The sequence below is a fragment of the Lethenteron reissneri genome, chromosome 50 (genome assembly GCF_015708825.2).
Source record: "Lethenteron reissneri isolate LAM-NWPU_2019-01 chromosome 50, ASM1570882v1, whole genome shotgun sequence".
Taxonomy (NCBI): domain Eukaryota; kingdom Metazoa; phylum Chordata; class Hyperoartia; order Petromyzontiformes; family Petromyzontidae; genus Lethenteron; species Lethenteron reissneri.
This window is the reverse complement of record NC_083828.1, coordinates 3,044,090-3,059,023: the sequence shown is the minus strand read 5'-3', so window position 1 is coordinate 3,059,023 and position 14,934 is coordinate 3,044,090. Positions and strand designations below refer to the sequence as shown.

Genomic DNA, 14,934 nt, shown 5'->3' with positions numbered 1-14,934 from the left:
CTCCGCCCCGCCCCCCATTAACCCTATGTGCACTAGGGAATGTGAACGGCCGCTTCTATCCAAGCTAGGGAATGTGAGCGCCGCCGCTTCACATTCCCTAGAGCGGATAAGCGCCGAGCCCGCCGAGCGCGCGCGCGGATTGGCCCGCGGCGGCCACGTGACGCGCGGCCTGGCCAATCGGGCGCGCGAAGCCTCCCAAGCGCGCGAGGAAATGCAAAGAGGGGACGCGAGAGAGACGGACCGCGGCGGCCTCCATTATTAGCGTCCCTCGCTCTCCCCTCCTCGTCGTCCTTCACCTCATTCCGTCCGCGCGCGCCTCTTTTCCACGTCGCCCGCGCTCGAGGAAGCGGTGAGGAGGAGGAGGAGGAGGCGGGAGGGAAGGAAGGAGGCGGCCCTCCACCCCCCCGCGCGCGCCGCGGACTCTCGCGGCGGTAATCGGCGCGGCGTGATGACGTCAGTTGAGTGCGAGGCGGCGCGCGCAGAGACACGAGGGGGAGACGCGAGAGGGCGACTACGTGGGTCGCTGGGGGGGGGTGACTATGTGGGTGCCTGGAGGGGTGACTGGGGGGGGGGTGACTAGAGGGGTGACTACATGGGTGACTACATGGGTGACTCCGTGGGCGACTACCTGGGTGGCTGGGGGGGAGGAGGGGGGGGTGACTACGTGGGTGGCTGGAGGGGTGACTGCGTGGGTGACTAGAGGGGTGACTACATTGGTGACTACATGGGTGACTCCGTGGGCGACTACCTGGGTGGCTGGAGGGGAGGGGGGTGACTATGTGGGTGGCTGGAGGGGTGACTGCGTGGGTGACTAGAGGGGTGACTACATGGGTGACTCCGTGGGCGACTACATGGGTGGGTAGAGGAGTGACTAGAGGGGTGGCTAGATAAGTGACTACATGGGTGACTGGGGGGTGACTAGAGGAGTGACTACATGGGTAGCTGGAGGGTGACTACATAGTTGGCTAGAGGAATAACTGCATGGGTGCCTGGAAGGGATGACTACATGGGTGGCTAGAGGGGTGACTACATGGGTGGGTAGAAGGGTGACTACATGAGTAACTGGAGGGGTGACTACATGGGTGGGTAGAAGGGTGACTACATGGGTGGATAGAGGGTGACTACATGGGTGACTACATGGGTGGGTAGAAGGGTGACTGCATGGGTGACTACATGGGTGCCTGGATGGAAAAGCACGTCAGAAGACGAGATGGGAGACCACATGGGTGCTAAATGGGTGAGCAGAGAGACTAGGTGCGTCACGAGAGGAGAGATTTTACTGGTAGGAACCACCTGGTTCCACCAGCCCACAGGGGATTATTGTGTCCGTCCGTCGTGCATCCAAAAATGGGAGGGGCTGGGTGGGGAGGGTGGGGCTGGGTGGGGAGGGGCTGGTCACCCCGTGGTGCCCTTATAAAACTCAACGTTTAACCTACTCACGCCGGCTTGTGCCCGCCCTCACAGTCGGGCATATTTGCGGAATACACCACGCCGCCGTTGACCTTGGCCATTGACCGAGCAACCCGACGTTCTTACCAGCTCCCTCCGCAGGAATGTTTCCGCAATTTATTTTTGCAAATTCTGCCCCAAGTTCGACAAGGTTGTGGAGTCACTCGACGGAGTCTGGGTGTTTTTACGCTCGTGGCGATAGTCAAATCCATCGCGTCTCATCTCAGACGGTCGATGTGGGGACCCACTGTGGCAGCTGCCTTTGGGGTCACAAGGTGGCTCAGCACCTGGCTTGCAAGCGGCCATGAATCTGCCAGTAGGGGGGAAATAGTGCTCTATAACCCCAAATGAGCGATTTGCTGTGTCGTTTTTCGAATGTGGCAAATTTGCACCACGACGAATGGCCTACTGTTTGCGAATTACATCATGGAATCTTTAACGTGGACTGAAGCAAATGGCGACAAGCATTCTGTGGTTAATACCCCCACAGTAATGACCAGGCCTGCCTGCCGAGTTCGAATCGTTATCGCGATGGGCGCGGTTATCACGACGGAAGTCGTGAATTTAAAGTTTTAAGTGCCTGTAGGAACGTTACATTAGGTGTCGCCTTAATTTCCGTACGACATGCGCTGAAAATAAAAATCCGTACGTGCGGAAAATAATGTGGGGGGGCTCATGGCAAAGAGGACGGGGAGTGGCATAGGGCTCCTGTGCAAAACCGGCACACCAAATGTACAAACAATGAAGATGGCCCAACCTTCCTTTAGAAGACTACAAGGTTTGGGAAATTGTTGGCCACAAGTTCTATAGCTGCTTTTATTTCTACTTGGCTGTGCGGTAAATCCTCGCTTAACGCGTGTTCACACTATAACGCATTTTCACTAAAGCGCGGTTCTTCCATTTGGGGAATACTTTTTGCGCAATGTATGTTGAATTTCTTTTGCACGGTACGTAGCCAACTGTGTCAGTCGTAGGTGCGACAATGTAGCATGCGCACCATTATAACGCGTAACATGTACCGTTATAACACATCAGGCCCATCGTTATAACGCGTAAGACGCACCGTTATAACGCGGTTACTGAGTGGTCGACGACATTCTACAGGTAGTCCCCGACTTTCGATGGAGATGCGTTACGACGACCCCATCGTAAGTCGAAAATATCGTAAGTCGAAAATGGCCTAGCCTACCCCAGGAGTCTTAAATAATGGTAATAATTTAGCAAAACAGAGCAATTTACAGTACCGTACTGTATAAACTATATGCGTCCAGTACATTCCGGCAGCGTCCCAACGTACAGTATCATACCTCGTACGCTGCTGCGTTTGCCTGCCGCGCGAAATGAAAAATATTTTACTATTTTGTCATATCGCCATCGTAAGATCGAAATATCGTAAGTCAGACCATCGTAAGTCGGGGACTACCTGCACTTTCTTGAGCTTGGCGGCTGAACTGTATGATACGGTACGCCATCTCACCGTGCGTGTGCGTGCATCACATCTCACCAAACTATATCTGTTAAGTTATTAACTGGAAAATTGTTTTCGCTTAACACGACACTTTTTTAGGAACGTATGTAATGTGTTAAACGAGGACTTGCTGTCGTTTCCTGCGCCTCCATGCATGACACTATTTCTACAATATAATTTTGAGATGCGATTTGCGTGCTTAACAAATAAAACGTTGTTTAATGACTTGTTATAGATTTTTTGATTTGGCAACATTTCTGTCGCGAGATCATCCTCCACCCAACAGCCAAATAAATGGTCATGTGTACAGGCGTTGAACGCGCCAATTATTTTCGGCTCACCGGTAAGTCGAACAATTCTCTCAAACATCATTTGGATATGATGTTTCACTTGAAAATACACGAAGTATCTTCAGGATAGTCGCCCAACCCTAAAATCCAGGAATTCAGAAGGAACCCAGAATGATGACTTCCTGGGTTTTAGGAAACAGCTGAAAAAGCCCACGTGTTACATCACTGTCACATTACCGTTTCAAGTTTCTCCAGCTTGTGTCGTGTTAATCGTGGCCATTGTTCCTTAGATGGCGTGGGCTGCGCATGAGGTTCCCACGCACTTCCGCTACATCCTGGACAAACTCAACGAGCAGCGACAGCACGAACACTTCACAGACATCACCCTCATTGTGTCTGGTGAGACTCGCACTCCCCAATCACCATTCCCTGGCAATGGGTCCCACAGCATTTTTTAATTGTCAAAATCCCGTTGCCAAAAAAAATCTGAACGGATCTGATTACAACTTACGCTGTTGGCCAACTGGGACATCAGCTTCGATTCGGATAACAGAGAGGTCACGTGACTGTCTGATGTCTGGCTGTCTTCATTTGAATTTATGTCGGCTTCAATTTGAGTGGGATCCAGACTTTTGGAACCTGTAATTGATTCAAAAATGGTTACCTGTTTATTGGTTGTTAAATAACCTTAATTCTTGCATAAATTTAACTGTGCCGATATGCCTGTGTGTGTGTGTAGCGGTTAGTGTGTTGCACTACAAACCCGGTGACTCGAGTTCGATTCCCACTCATGGCCAACACCAGTGATGATTATCTGAATAGGTCATGTGCCTCCCCTCGGTCGACTAAACCTCAAATAAGTGCTCAGTACCGGTGTGTAAACATCACCACTGGGAAGACAAAGGCGGTCGAGCATGGTATTGGCCACCCACCCCCTCGTGTTCCCTGCTGGCCTTCATATGTGCTCGCGAACAGCACTTGCCCCAACAGTCTGTTAAGGCTATACGGGGGTCTTTGTTGTATATATACGTGCACTTGAAAATTATCTATTTGCATTCCTACGTGTGTGTGCGCGTGTGTACAGGGCAGCAGTTTCGAGCTCACAGAGCGGTTCTGGCTGCAAGCAGTAACTTTTTCCACACGTTCTTCCAGGACTTCCACAACGAGCCACTTGTCGAGATTGAGGGTGAGAATGTGCCCATGACACCCACGTAACAGTTGACGTAGGGCGGTGACGTTGAGTATTTACAATCATGTCGAACATATACAAAAGCCTTGATAACAAATAGGCTCCTGGATAAGTGTGCAAGTCACGGACCTAAACCGAATGTATCGGCTTTTGTATCCTTCATTTAACGAGGAGATGAACCAAACCCATTGGAACACATAAAACGTTGCCTGTTCCACAAGGTGCGACCGAAGTAGATTAATTCAGCGTGCTGATCTTATGGAGGTACGCTTTGTTTAAGTTTCATTTACCGACTTTTATATGGCCCAGCAGTAACACGTGTTTGCCGCTTGTTGCAAAAGTACCGCTGTTGGAATCTGGCAGGCCCGCGATAAGTAATTACTGCGGTTTGTACTCACCTAAATTTAACTGCACACCGTCTGCGTCGCTCGGAGCGGATGTTAAAGAACCATTTACATAATTGGAAATTGGTCGGCCATCATGTGCTTGGTGTCAAGGTCCGAATTTTCCAAATTCGAAAAGCTACGCTGGAAAATCGCTCGGTTGGGACTGCACACGGCAATTATCGCCCCCTACTGGCAGACTAATTCCTGTCGCCAAGCCAAATGTTCTCAACTTTTGTGGCGTGCAGGGACATCTGCCAATAGGGGGATCTGCGTTCTGATATATATTGTAACGTCATAGAGCATAATGCAAATATCTATTAATTCATTTAAAAACATATGTTTGTGTTGTGAAACCCTCCTTCACCCGACTTAGCCAAAAAAATGTAACTGTCAAATGTAGAAATGTATAATGCACCAAGTTTGATTGTTTCTTCTCTCCGGTAAGTTTGAGATCAATTCACAAAGTCATATTTGGTAATTATACACGAAGTTTCGCTTGAAACTATGTCGAGCAATCTTTAGGTCAGAGACCAGGAATTCAGGATAGAATCATGGAAGTTTGACCAATTGTGTCTGAATGACGCTTGTAAACGTGATGATTGTATTTGTTTGGCTGTGTCGGGTGGTGGAGGGTTTCACAATAAACATTTGGCTAGATTGTTGTGGCCTAACCCGAAAAAGTAATTACGAATTTGGTTAGTGATGATGTACAGGGAGATGTAATTGAACCAGCGACCTCGACTAAAAAGGCAAATTCGCTTTGTTTATTGCTTGACATTTCTCTTTGTGTGGTGAAATGGTAACTATTTTGTTATTCTGTTACTGGTTATTCAGAAAGAATTATGACAATAACGATTAATAAGTGACGTGATATAGCTGTAGCCTGTACGGTAAAAAAAAATCAGTGTACCGTTCATGTGTCTTTATATAGCTTGCGCGATAAAGTGCACGGTTGACTCCATTTAGCAAGAACTAAAAAAGCACTGCGGCAGTGAGAGAGGACATTGTGGTATCGACTCTGCGCTTTGATGTTATGCGCGCGTGGGTGCAGGCGTAAGCGTGGAGGCGTTTCGCCACCTGTTGGAGTTCACGTACGCGGCGCGTTTCGCTGTTGAGGGCATGAACCCAGCGAGCTTGGCCAACGTTCTGAAGGCAGCGAAGTACCTGCAGATGGAAGAGGCGATACGGACGCTCACGGCCAGGTATGGGTTTCAAAATGAGCACGGTTGACTACGTAGGGTACTAAAGAAGTTAAAGATACGTACAAAATAACTGCGTTCGTAACCGTGACTCAACATGTAGATTTTCACAGACAGTAGTATGATTCGTAATATATTTTTGGGTGAGGCCCCAATGATCTGGCCAAATTTCTGTCCCATGAGCCTTCGCTACCCAACATGAGCAAACAAATTTTGATTTAAAGCTTTCGTGACTGCAGGGATTCATATTCTTGGTTCTTTCGGTAAAGTCACGTAGAAGGGAAGTAATAAAATATTGACTTATATTTATATTATTTTATTATTTCCCTTCTACGTGACTTTACCGAAAGGACCAAGAATATGCGCAAACAAGTAAAGTGCTTGCCCTGTTTCCTCCTGAAAGGTTTCCTGGCCCGTGTAAGAAGTTGGGTATGTGGGATGCGACTTAACAACATAATTTCGCCATGGTGATAACTTTTTTGTTGTTTGTAGCTTTTGTTTTGGTGCCATATATTGACTTGATTTTTTTATCTTAATAGTTTTCATTTGCTTGGTAGTTCCTATAAAAAGGAATTAGCCCTTATATAACATTAATCTATGGCATTCTGGGATGCAATTATCATGGATGATGCTATACAACATTAAATAATTGTTAAATAGTTGTCAGGACACCTATTTACGACCTGGGTAAGATGACACAGTTATTCTTCTAGACTTGATTCCGACTATGGTAATCGTTTTTTCCCCTTTTTTTCTGGGAACAAAACAGGTGTTAAGATGTTAAAACACCAAACTGAAACCTTTTACAAGGAATCATGTCTGCATTAACCACAATACTTGTGCTCAGATTGCAAACACAAAACATACTCTGATGATATATGCATTGAAACTGATTGGTCCACACCAGAGACAGTCCCAATCGGTTCTAAACATAATGCATACATTATCAGAGTATGTTATTGAAAGTGAATCTCATAAATAATTAATTATACGCAGCAACAAAGTGTATTTGGTGTCTTTATTTATTTCTTCAGCACTTGAGACAAAAGGTAAGTCTAATTTATGCTTCTACATTATGGTAAAATATAAATTTCTCAGTGATTTTCCAGATATTGTATCGAATTCCAATTTATTTCAACCCCAGCGACCGAAAGCAGAATAAAGTATCGGAGCAGTGAATTTGCACAAATTGAAGGTCACTTATGAAGAAAAATTCGAATTCAAAGCTAGTTTTAAAAAGTTAGTTTTTATATGTATTTCTAAAAGTGCTTAATGATTCTGAAGTCCTCAGATCCCCTGGCAGGCTGTTCCACAGGCAAGGACCGCAAACACTAAAAGCCGCTTCTCCCGTAGGTTCTTAGTCCTGGCCTTTGAGACGACTAAAACACCAGTACCAGAGGATCTGAGGGATCTTGTTGGTTCATATCTTAACAGCATGGGTGACACGTATACAGGAGCCAGACTTGCATCGCTCGTCCGCTGTGCCTTGCAGGCAGAAAACTTCCAAGCAGACGAGTGCGAAAAAGTCATCGGATCACCGGAAAGTCTTCGACACTCATAAGGTCGTGACAGAAACGCTGCCAGAGCTGCCCAACCCAGAGAGTGCCAAGAATCCGCAGCAAGGGAATACTCCGAAGCAGGCGACCGAGGGGGTCGGTGGCGGCGGGGGCGAGGGTGGATCAGCCCTGGCTCTGCTCGCTGACATCACGAGCAAATATGAGCAGGAGCAGGTGGGGGAGGATTCGCAGGTGAGCACTCGCTAATCCATTTGCCTCCTCGCCGAGTACACCCAGTGGTTGATAATCGTGACTAGTTTAGTACGTTAGGAGGAATTCTCCACAACTCTGGCCGATCGGCTGTTTGAAGCTGGTTGTTGTGATCACCGGCGAAACGTCGCAGTACTCGAATTGTAAATATTGTGGGTTTACTCTCCAACACAACGGTGTGCTGAACTAGTAACTAATTGGCACTTTTTTTTACATGACAAACATTACTAATTGGGTGTGTCGGATGGTGGTGGGTTTTACGACACATTTATATTGTCACAATCTAACTCAAAAAACCTTTATTATGGTTTATACATTTGGTATTCGTGCCATTTTTTTAGACGAGGCTCAAAAGAAAGCTGTCTCTGGTTGTGGACCAATCAGTTTCAAGGACAATCCATATATTATCAGTGTTTTTGGTTTGCATTCTGACCACAAGCATTGTGGTTAATGCAGACATGATTCCTTGTAAAAGGTGTCAGTTTGGTGTTTTAACATCTTAACACCTGTTTTGTTTCACATAGTCTGCAGTAGTTTCAGCGTAAGGGGCCATGATGCTTTGCAAAATCTAAATTGTAGGTCAAACAATTCTAATTTGGACCATAACGCCGGCAACACAAGTGTTGTATCATGGAATTTTTTCACGCCTACTTAGAAGCAAACCACTTATTTTATACTTAATACCCTGGCAGTATTAACCAGGGCGGCTTGCAGGGTTCAAACCAAGAACCTCTGCAGCAAGCGTACGAATGCACTACCGCTGTGCCATACATGAATCATTATTGCGATTAGTTAAGTCCGTGATTGATTTATCCCGTTGAAGTTCTGATAAACATTATTAAGTTAATGCTGTTTTTTCAACAACAACCCTATCTGCTATACATTTCCACGTGATAAGCCACTTCATTGAGTTTTCATTTGTGGCCAAGTCGCTTCTGAAAAATAAGCTAATAGCTCAGTGCGCTTTACCTAGTAAAATAAACATATATTTTTGTGATTTGCTACCGTTCCTATACTTGGCACTTTTATCGTGTTTTTGTACTGTTTGTTGTGGCAACTTTCTCACACGCCCCTACTGGACATCTGTGAAAAAGAGCTTTATAGCTCAACGGATTCCTCCTGCAGTATAAATAAATTAATATTATAATTAATCATCCTAAGGTGTACCTACTGGACATCTGTAAACCGAAATAAAAAGAGCTTCATAGCTCATCGGATTCCTACAGGATAAATGCAGATTCTGATTCTGTGTATCTCACCTTTTTTGTGCCAGTGTCCGGCCATGGAGCTGGAGCTGACGGAGGATTGCCTGGAAGGAGCGCTAGTGGAGAGGGGCGGAGTGGAGGTAGAAGTGAGCTCCACAAGTGAAGTCCCCCCACCTCCACCACCTCAGGAGAGACTCTTCTGCTGCAAGTACTGCAGCCGCTCCTTCCGCATGTACTACCATTTCCGGGAGCACCTGCGCACTCACGCGGGACCCAAGTTCACCTGCAAGGTGAGCCAACGCACACGATCCGAGTGCCTCTCACCGCGCGCGCAGCGTGCACCATGCCAGCGTCGTCGGCATACGTTGAGAAACTCCTTCGCCTTGAAAATGCGTGCAGGCTCGTCTGAGAAAGATGATAATGGGGGGGAGGGGGCATCTCGGAGCACTTGACACGTATAACACTGGTCAACACACTTTTTCTGGCATAAGGTATTCCAACGGTTTTAAGGTAATTTTGGGGTGCTGATTCCAAATCTGGCATCAGTTTTTGTCTATCACATATCAAATATTGCATTTTCAATAAAAACTGCAGAAGAAAAATATTAAATAAATGTGGATATCTACATAAAATGATATTATAAACACACTATCCTAAAAATACAGCACCATATTTTAACACTGAAGCAGTCACTGACTCGCAACAACTTGCAATCATAAGTGACAGAGTTAATTTCGGGTAAAATCAATGAAAATGGGGTATGCCGATAGCATAAAAATGAGATGTGATAGAGCAAATCTGGAATTAGTCTAAAACAGCTGCAAAAGTCCAGGCCAGAAATTTTTTTTTTGTTGACCAGTGTATAATCAGCGACATACGTCGCATTTTCGTCTCGAAAATTTGAAAGGGTGCCCCCCCAGTGGCAGCTGTTCCTGCACGGCGCGAGGTGACTCATCACCTGGCCTGAAAGCGGTCCTGAGTCTGCAAGTAGGGGGCGTTGATTGCATTGTCCTTCTCGCGTGTAAATCACTCGTGAGATGCCCCAGCATAAAAGGCGCTGTATAAAAAATCATCACTACTATTCTGTTGGGAAATTCAAAACAAGCTTCACGTGTTAGACTTGATAAGAGGTTAGATTTAGATTAAAAGTTTTCGAGACTGCAGAGATCCATACTCTTTGCTTCTTTGGGTAAAGTCACTTAGGTAGAAAATTTATTTAATTTATTTTATTTTATACCTACGTGACTTTACCGAAAGAACCAAAGAGTAGTTTCCTTGCTGTGGCTGCCACTCCATCAATTCCCGTGAATCAATCCGAATTAAGTTTATTAACAGAATGTCTTTACCGTGCGTCTGTGATTGTTTCACTTGTTCCTCTTTATATTTGTTTCCAAGCGTGCACATTTCTATCATTTTTCGTGCACATTTAAGTTTTTGTTCCATTTTCTTAATGACCATGTTTGTGATCCAAATCTAAGAGCAAGTAGTAAGGCAGTTGATTAAACGTGTCTTCATTAAGCACACCGAAAGAACCAAAGAGTAAGAGATCAGATTGCTGCCTTCACGTTGCGCTTGCGATGGGCTGCAAGTTTTTTTTCCCCCATGGCGAACAAACAGTATTCTAAACAGCTCCCGTTCGCATGGCGTGTGATGTTTTCCGTGTCCGCGCGTGCGCGCGCCTGCTCAGGACTGCGGTAAGAAGTACACGCGCGAGCGTGCGTGGAAGCAGCACGTGGCGTGTCACCACAAAGAGGATGAGGACGAGGCGAGCGGAGACGCGGGCGCGCAAAACTCCAACATCATACGCACCTGCATCTACTGCAACAAGATCTTCCGCCATCAGGGGCACTTCAAGGAGCATTTGAGAAAGCACACGGGTGAGATCATCTTAACGCAGTTGCGGGACGACACGTCGGTTACGGGAGCTGGCGTGCTGTTGAGACCTGTTCTTGTATCGGTTGCTGATCGTTTAAATCGTACCAGGACGCATGCCAACTGTTTTTAGCTGTGTTTATTGGTTTAGGCTGAAGTTAGGAAAAGACCAGAAAGGTTGGACAGGAGACGTGCCGAAGAAGACTGAAGTTGAAACCGCGGAGCTGTTTAGCTTTTTATTTGATCACAGTTGCTGATCAGGCCCAAATGCCATGCATGTCAAGCGGCTAGCAACAAACGGCACGATCAAAGTTCGAAGAGTTGTGAGTTAAGAGGTTTCTTGAATTGAGCAAGGTTATTGGAAGCAGTTTGGGAAAAAAAGTGACGATGAGAGGGAATTCCAAAGTGGAGCAGTGCCAGAAGGAAGAAGCGGAAATAGAGTTTTTAAGACGTACAGTGTGGTGGGTAAACACGTGTGAACGAGAGCTGAAAGAGGTTCAACATACACACGTACATTGTGGATGAGATGGTCTGGTCGACCCAGTCGTCAACATGGGCGGAGGAATTAATGAGTGCCGTTCAGTGAACCAGTAGGAGTATCGAATTTTTCAAATGCACCTTTAAAGAAACATAGCCCAAGAAAACTAAATTACCACACGTATAAGCATTTGAAAACGAGCCAATTATTATTGTGTCAACTCACCGTAGGTTGAAAAACAAGTCTCACAACCAGATTTAACGATCAGTTACAACGTTTTGCTTTTAACTGCGTCAAGCATCTTCAGGATAAGATCGATGAAGTCAGAATCAGTATCTTACTTGACTCGGATTCTTAAATCTGCGTCATGACATCAAAACAATAAAAGAAATAACTAGATATGTACCATTACAAATGCTTCTATTTAGTGAGCTAAAACAATAACAGGTTTACTAGTTACACATGGAAATTTAATTTGTTTCACTTTGTCCGGTGGTGGAGGTTTCCTTCGACCACACATTCAGCCAGATCATTACGTGGTCTAACCCAGCAATCAATCATGAATCATACTGGCCGCAAAAAAAGAAACTACTCGTTAAGAATATCGTAGTTAAATGTACGTGTGTTGAACTTCTTTCGTGCCGTACATGGCCAACGATGCTAATTGGAAGGTGCTAAAATGTGTTGGGAGTGTTTCATCCGCGAGCTGTTGTCTCTTTGTCACCGTGTCGGGGGCTGCAGGCGAGAAGCCGTTCGAGTGCCCAAACTGCCCCAAGCAGTTTGGCCGGAAGGGCACTCTGAAGACGCACTTGCAGGCTTGCTCCTCGGCCTCTGGTGCCAAGAAGGGCCGTCGGAAGGTGTACGAGTGCCAGGTGCGAAGATGCCCTCTGCGCAACGGGCACCGCGATGGGCGCCGTACCGCGAGCTTGATTGGTGGCAGGGTTAAAACGGGGAGAAACTACTGGGCCGGATGGTGTAACTGCGGACACCCATCAAATATCCGGGACTCGTTGCTCGAACAAAATTAGCGGGCCTCTTCACAATGATTTTTACGTCGATATGAAGTACCTAAATCACTGAAAGATGCCTCAAATCATTCTTCGCTTCATAAGAAAGATAAAACCAACTTGAGTAATTACAGCTCCATGAGCCTTCTTATGACACGTATATAATTTGTGGAAAGTCTTAAATGAATGTGAAACTGATGTGGGTGAATGTGTGTGTGTGTTTGTGGGGAGCAGTAGTGTAGCGGTTAGCACGCTGCACTACAAACCCGGCGACCCGAGTTCGATTCCCGCTCAAGGCCAACACCAGTGACGATTATCTGAACAGGTTCCTGGGCCTCCCCTAGGTCGACTCAGCCTCAAATGAGTACCTGGTGCGGTGTGTCAACATCGCCACTGGGGAGACAAAGGCGATCAGACGTGGTGCTGGCCACCCACCCCCTCCAGTGCCGTGCCGGCCTTCATAGGTGCTCGCTAACAGCACTTGCCCCAACAGTCTGTTAAGGCTATACGGGGGATATTTTTCTTTGTGTGTGTGTTTGTTTAAGCAGATTTGCACGAGGTCATTTCAGCAGTGGGAGAAGTTCAAAGAGCACCTGACGGAGCACATGGGAGAACGCCCGAACCACTGCCTAACATGCGACCACTGGTTCACGCGGCCTGACGAACTGCAGCGACACATGGATGATGTGCACAACACAGGTCTGCTCTCCACCGAATTGCACACTCTCAACATCATCACGGTGGACATACAAGTGCCAGACTTGCAGCACGCAGACACAAAAACACCGGGCATGAAGTACGAGCAAACTTCTGAATCGCACACACAGCATATTGATACACCCACACCGCACACACAATATGTGACCGTGCAGAAAACGGAGGAGACATCCACTGCACACACACAATATGTGACCGTGCAGAAAACAGAGGAGGCACCCACTGCACACACACAATATGTGACAGTGCAGCAAACGGAGGAGACGCCCACTGCACACACACAATATGTGACTGTGCAGCAAACGGAGGAGACGCCCACTGCACACACACAATATGTGACTGTGCAGCAAACGGGGGGGACACCCACTGCACACACACAATATGAGTGCAGCAACCAACTGCACACACACAATATGTGACTGTGCAGCAAACAGAGGAGATGCCCACTGCACACGCACAATATGTGAGTGTGGAGCAAACGGAAGAGACACCCACTGAACACACACAATATGTGACTGTGCAGCAAACGGAGGAGACACCCACTGCACACACACAATATGTGACTGTGCAGCAAACGGAGGAGACACCCACTGCACACACACAATATGTGACTGTGCAGCAAACAGAGGAGACACCCACTGCACACACACAATATGTGACGGTGCAGCAAACGGAAGAGGCACCCACTGCACACACACAATATGTGACAGTGCAGCAAACAGAGGAGACACCCACTGCACACACACAATATGTGACCGTGCAGCAAACAGAAGAGGCACCCACTGCACACACACAATATGTGACTGTGCAGCAAACGGAGGAGACACCCACTGCACACACACAATATGTGACTGTGCAGCAAACGGGAGAGGCACCCACTGAACACACACAATATGTGACTGTGCAGCAAACGGAGGAGACACCCACTGCACACACACAATATGTGACTGTGCAGCAAACGGAGGAGACACCCACTGCAGCACACACAATATGTGACAGTGCAGCAAACAGAGGAGACACCCACTGCACACACACAATATGTGAGTGTGGAGCAAACAGAAGAGACACCCACTGCACACACACAATATGTGAGTGTGGAGCAAACAGAGGAGACATCCAATGCACACACACAATATGTGAGTGTGGAGCAAACGGAAGAGACACCCACAGCACACACACAATATGTGAGTGTGGAGCAAACAGAGGAGATACCCACAGCACACACACAATATGTGACGGTGCAGCAAACAGAGGAGACATCCAATGCACACACACAATATGTGAGTGTGGAGCAAACAGAAGAGACACCCACAGCACACACACAATATGTGATTGTGCAGCAAACAGAGGAGGCACCCAATGCACACACACAATATGTGACAGTGCAGCAATCAGAGGAGACACCTCCAGAACACACACAATATGTGAGTGTGGAGCATGCCGAGGAGATGCATACGGCATACGTACAATATGAGACTGTGCAGCATGCAGATGAAACACCGACAGCCGACACGCAACTTATAGACACGCACACGTCAGATGCTCAGGACATTGAGAGAGGCACGCAAGAAACGCTATTTGTGGACACGCACGTGGGCACGTTTGCACCAGAAACGGCTACCACAGAAGCACAACACATGGGCGTACCCATACAAGACGCACAACACATGGATACGCAACATTTGGACATGCAACAGGTGTACACTCATATGGATATCGGATTATCAGACTCGCAGCACATGGATATACAGCAGGTAGACGCACAGCATCTTGACATACAGCAGATGGACACCTCGACACCAGACACACATGTGTACATACTAATACCTAGCACACAACACATGGAGACCTCGACTGCTGACACACAACACATGACCATACAGCATGTGAATATTCCTATGGAAGATG

At 46.9% G+C, this 14,934-nt stretch overlaps 1 protein-coding gene across 1 annotated transcript; it reads left to right on the top strand.

Annotated features, from left to right (window-relative positions):
- Positions 1–806: 806 nt before the first annotated feature.
- ZNF131 (zinc finger protein 131) lies at positions 807–13,445 on the top strand. The gene is made up of 9 exons (XM_061572632.1): positions 807–1,237; positions 3,498–3,606; positions 4,292–4,393; positions 5,834–5,984; positions 7,474–7,729; positions 9,021–9,242; positions 10,640–10,829; positions 12,044–12,174; positions 12,858–13,445. The coding sequence occupies exons 1-9, from the start codon at positions 1,211–1,213 to the stop codon at positions 13,443–13,445; spliced, it is 1,776 nt and encodes a 591-aa protein (XP_061428616.1). The 5' UTR covers positions 807–1,210.
- The last annotated feature ends 1,489 nt before the right edge of the window (positions 13,446–14,934 follow it).

Bases quoted from the DNA above. Each gene is read 5' to 3' on its own strand.
- ZNF131 (XM_061572632.1), top strand. From the start codon at position 1,211: ATGGGAGACCACATGGGTGCTAAATGG. The intron at 4,394-5,833 runs GTGAGAATGTGC...GCGTGGGTGCAG, and splicing joins GCCACTTGTCGAGATTGAGG to GCGTAAGCGTGGAGGCGTTT. The intron at 9,243-10,639 runs GTGAGCCAACGC...GCGCCTGCTCAG, and splicing joins GACCCAAGTTCACCTGCAAG to GACTGCGGTAAGAAGTACAC.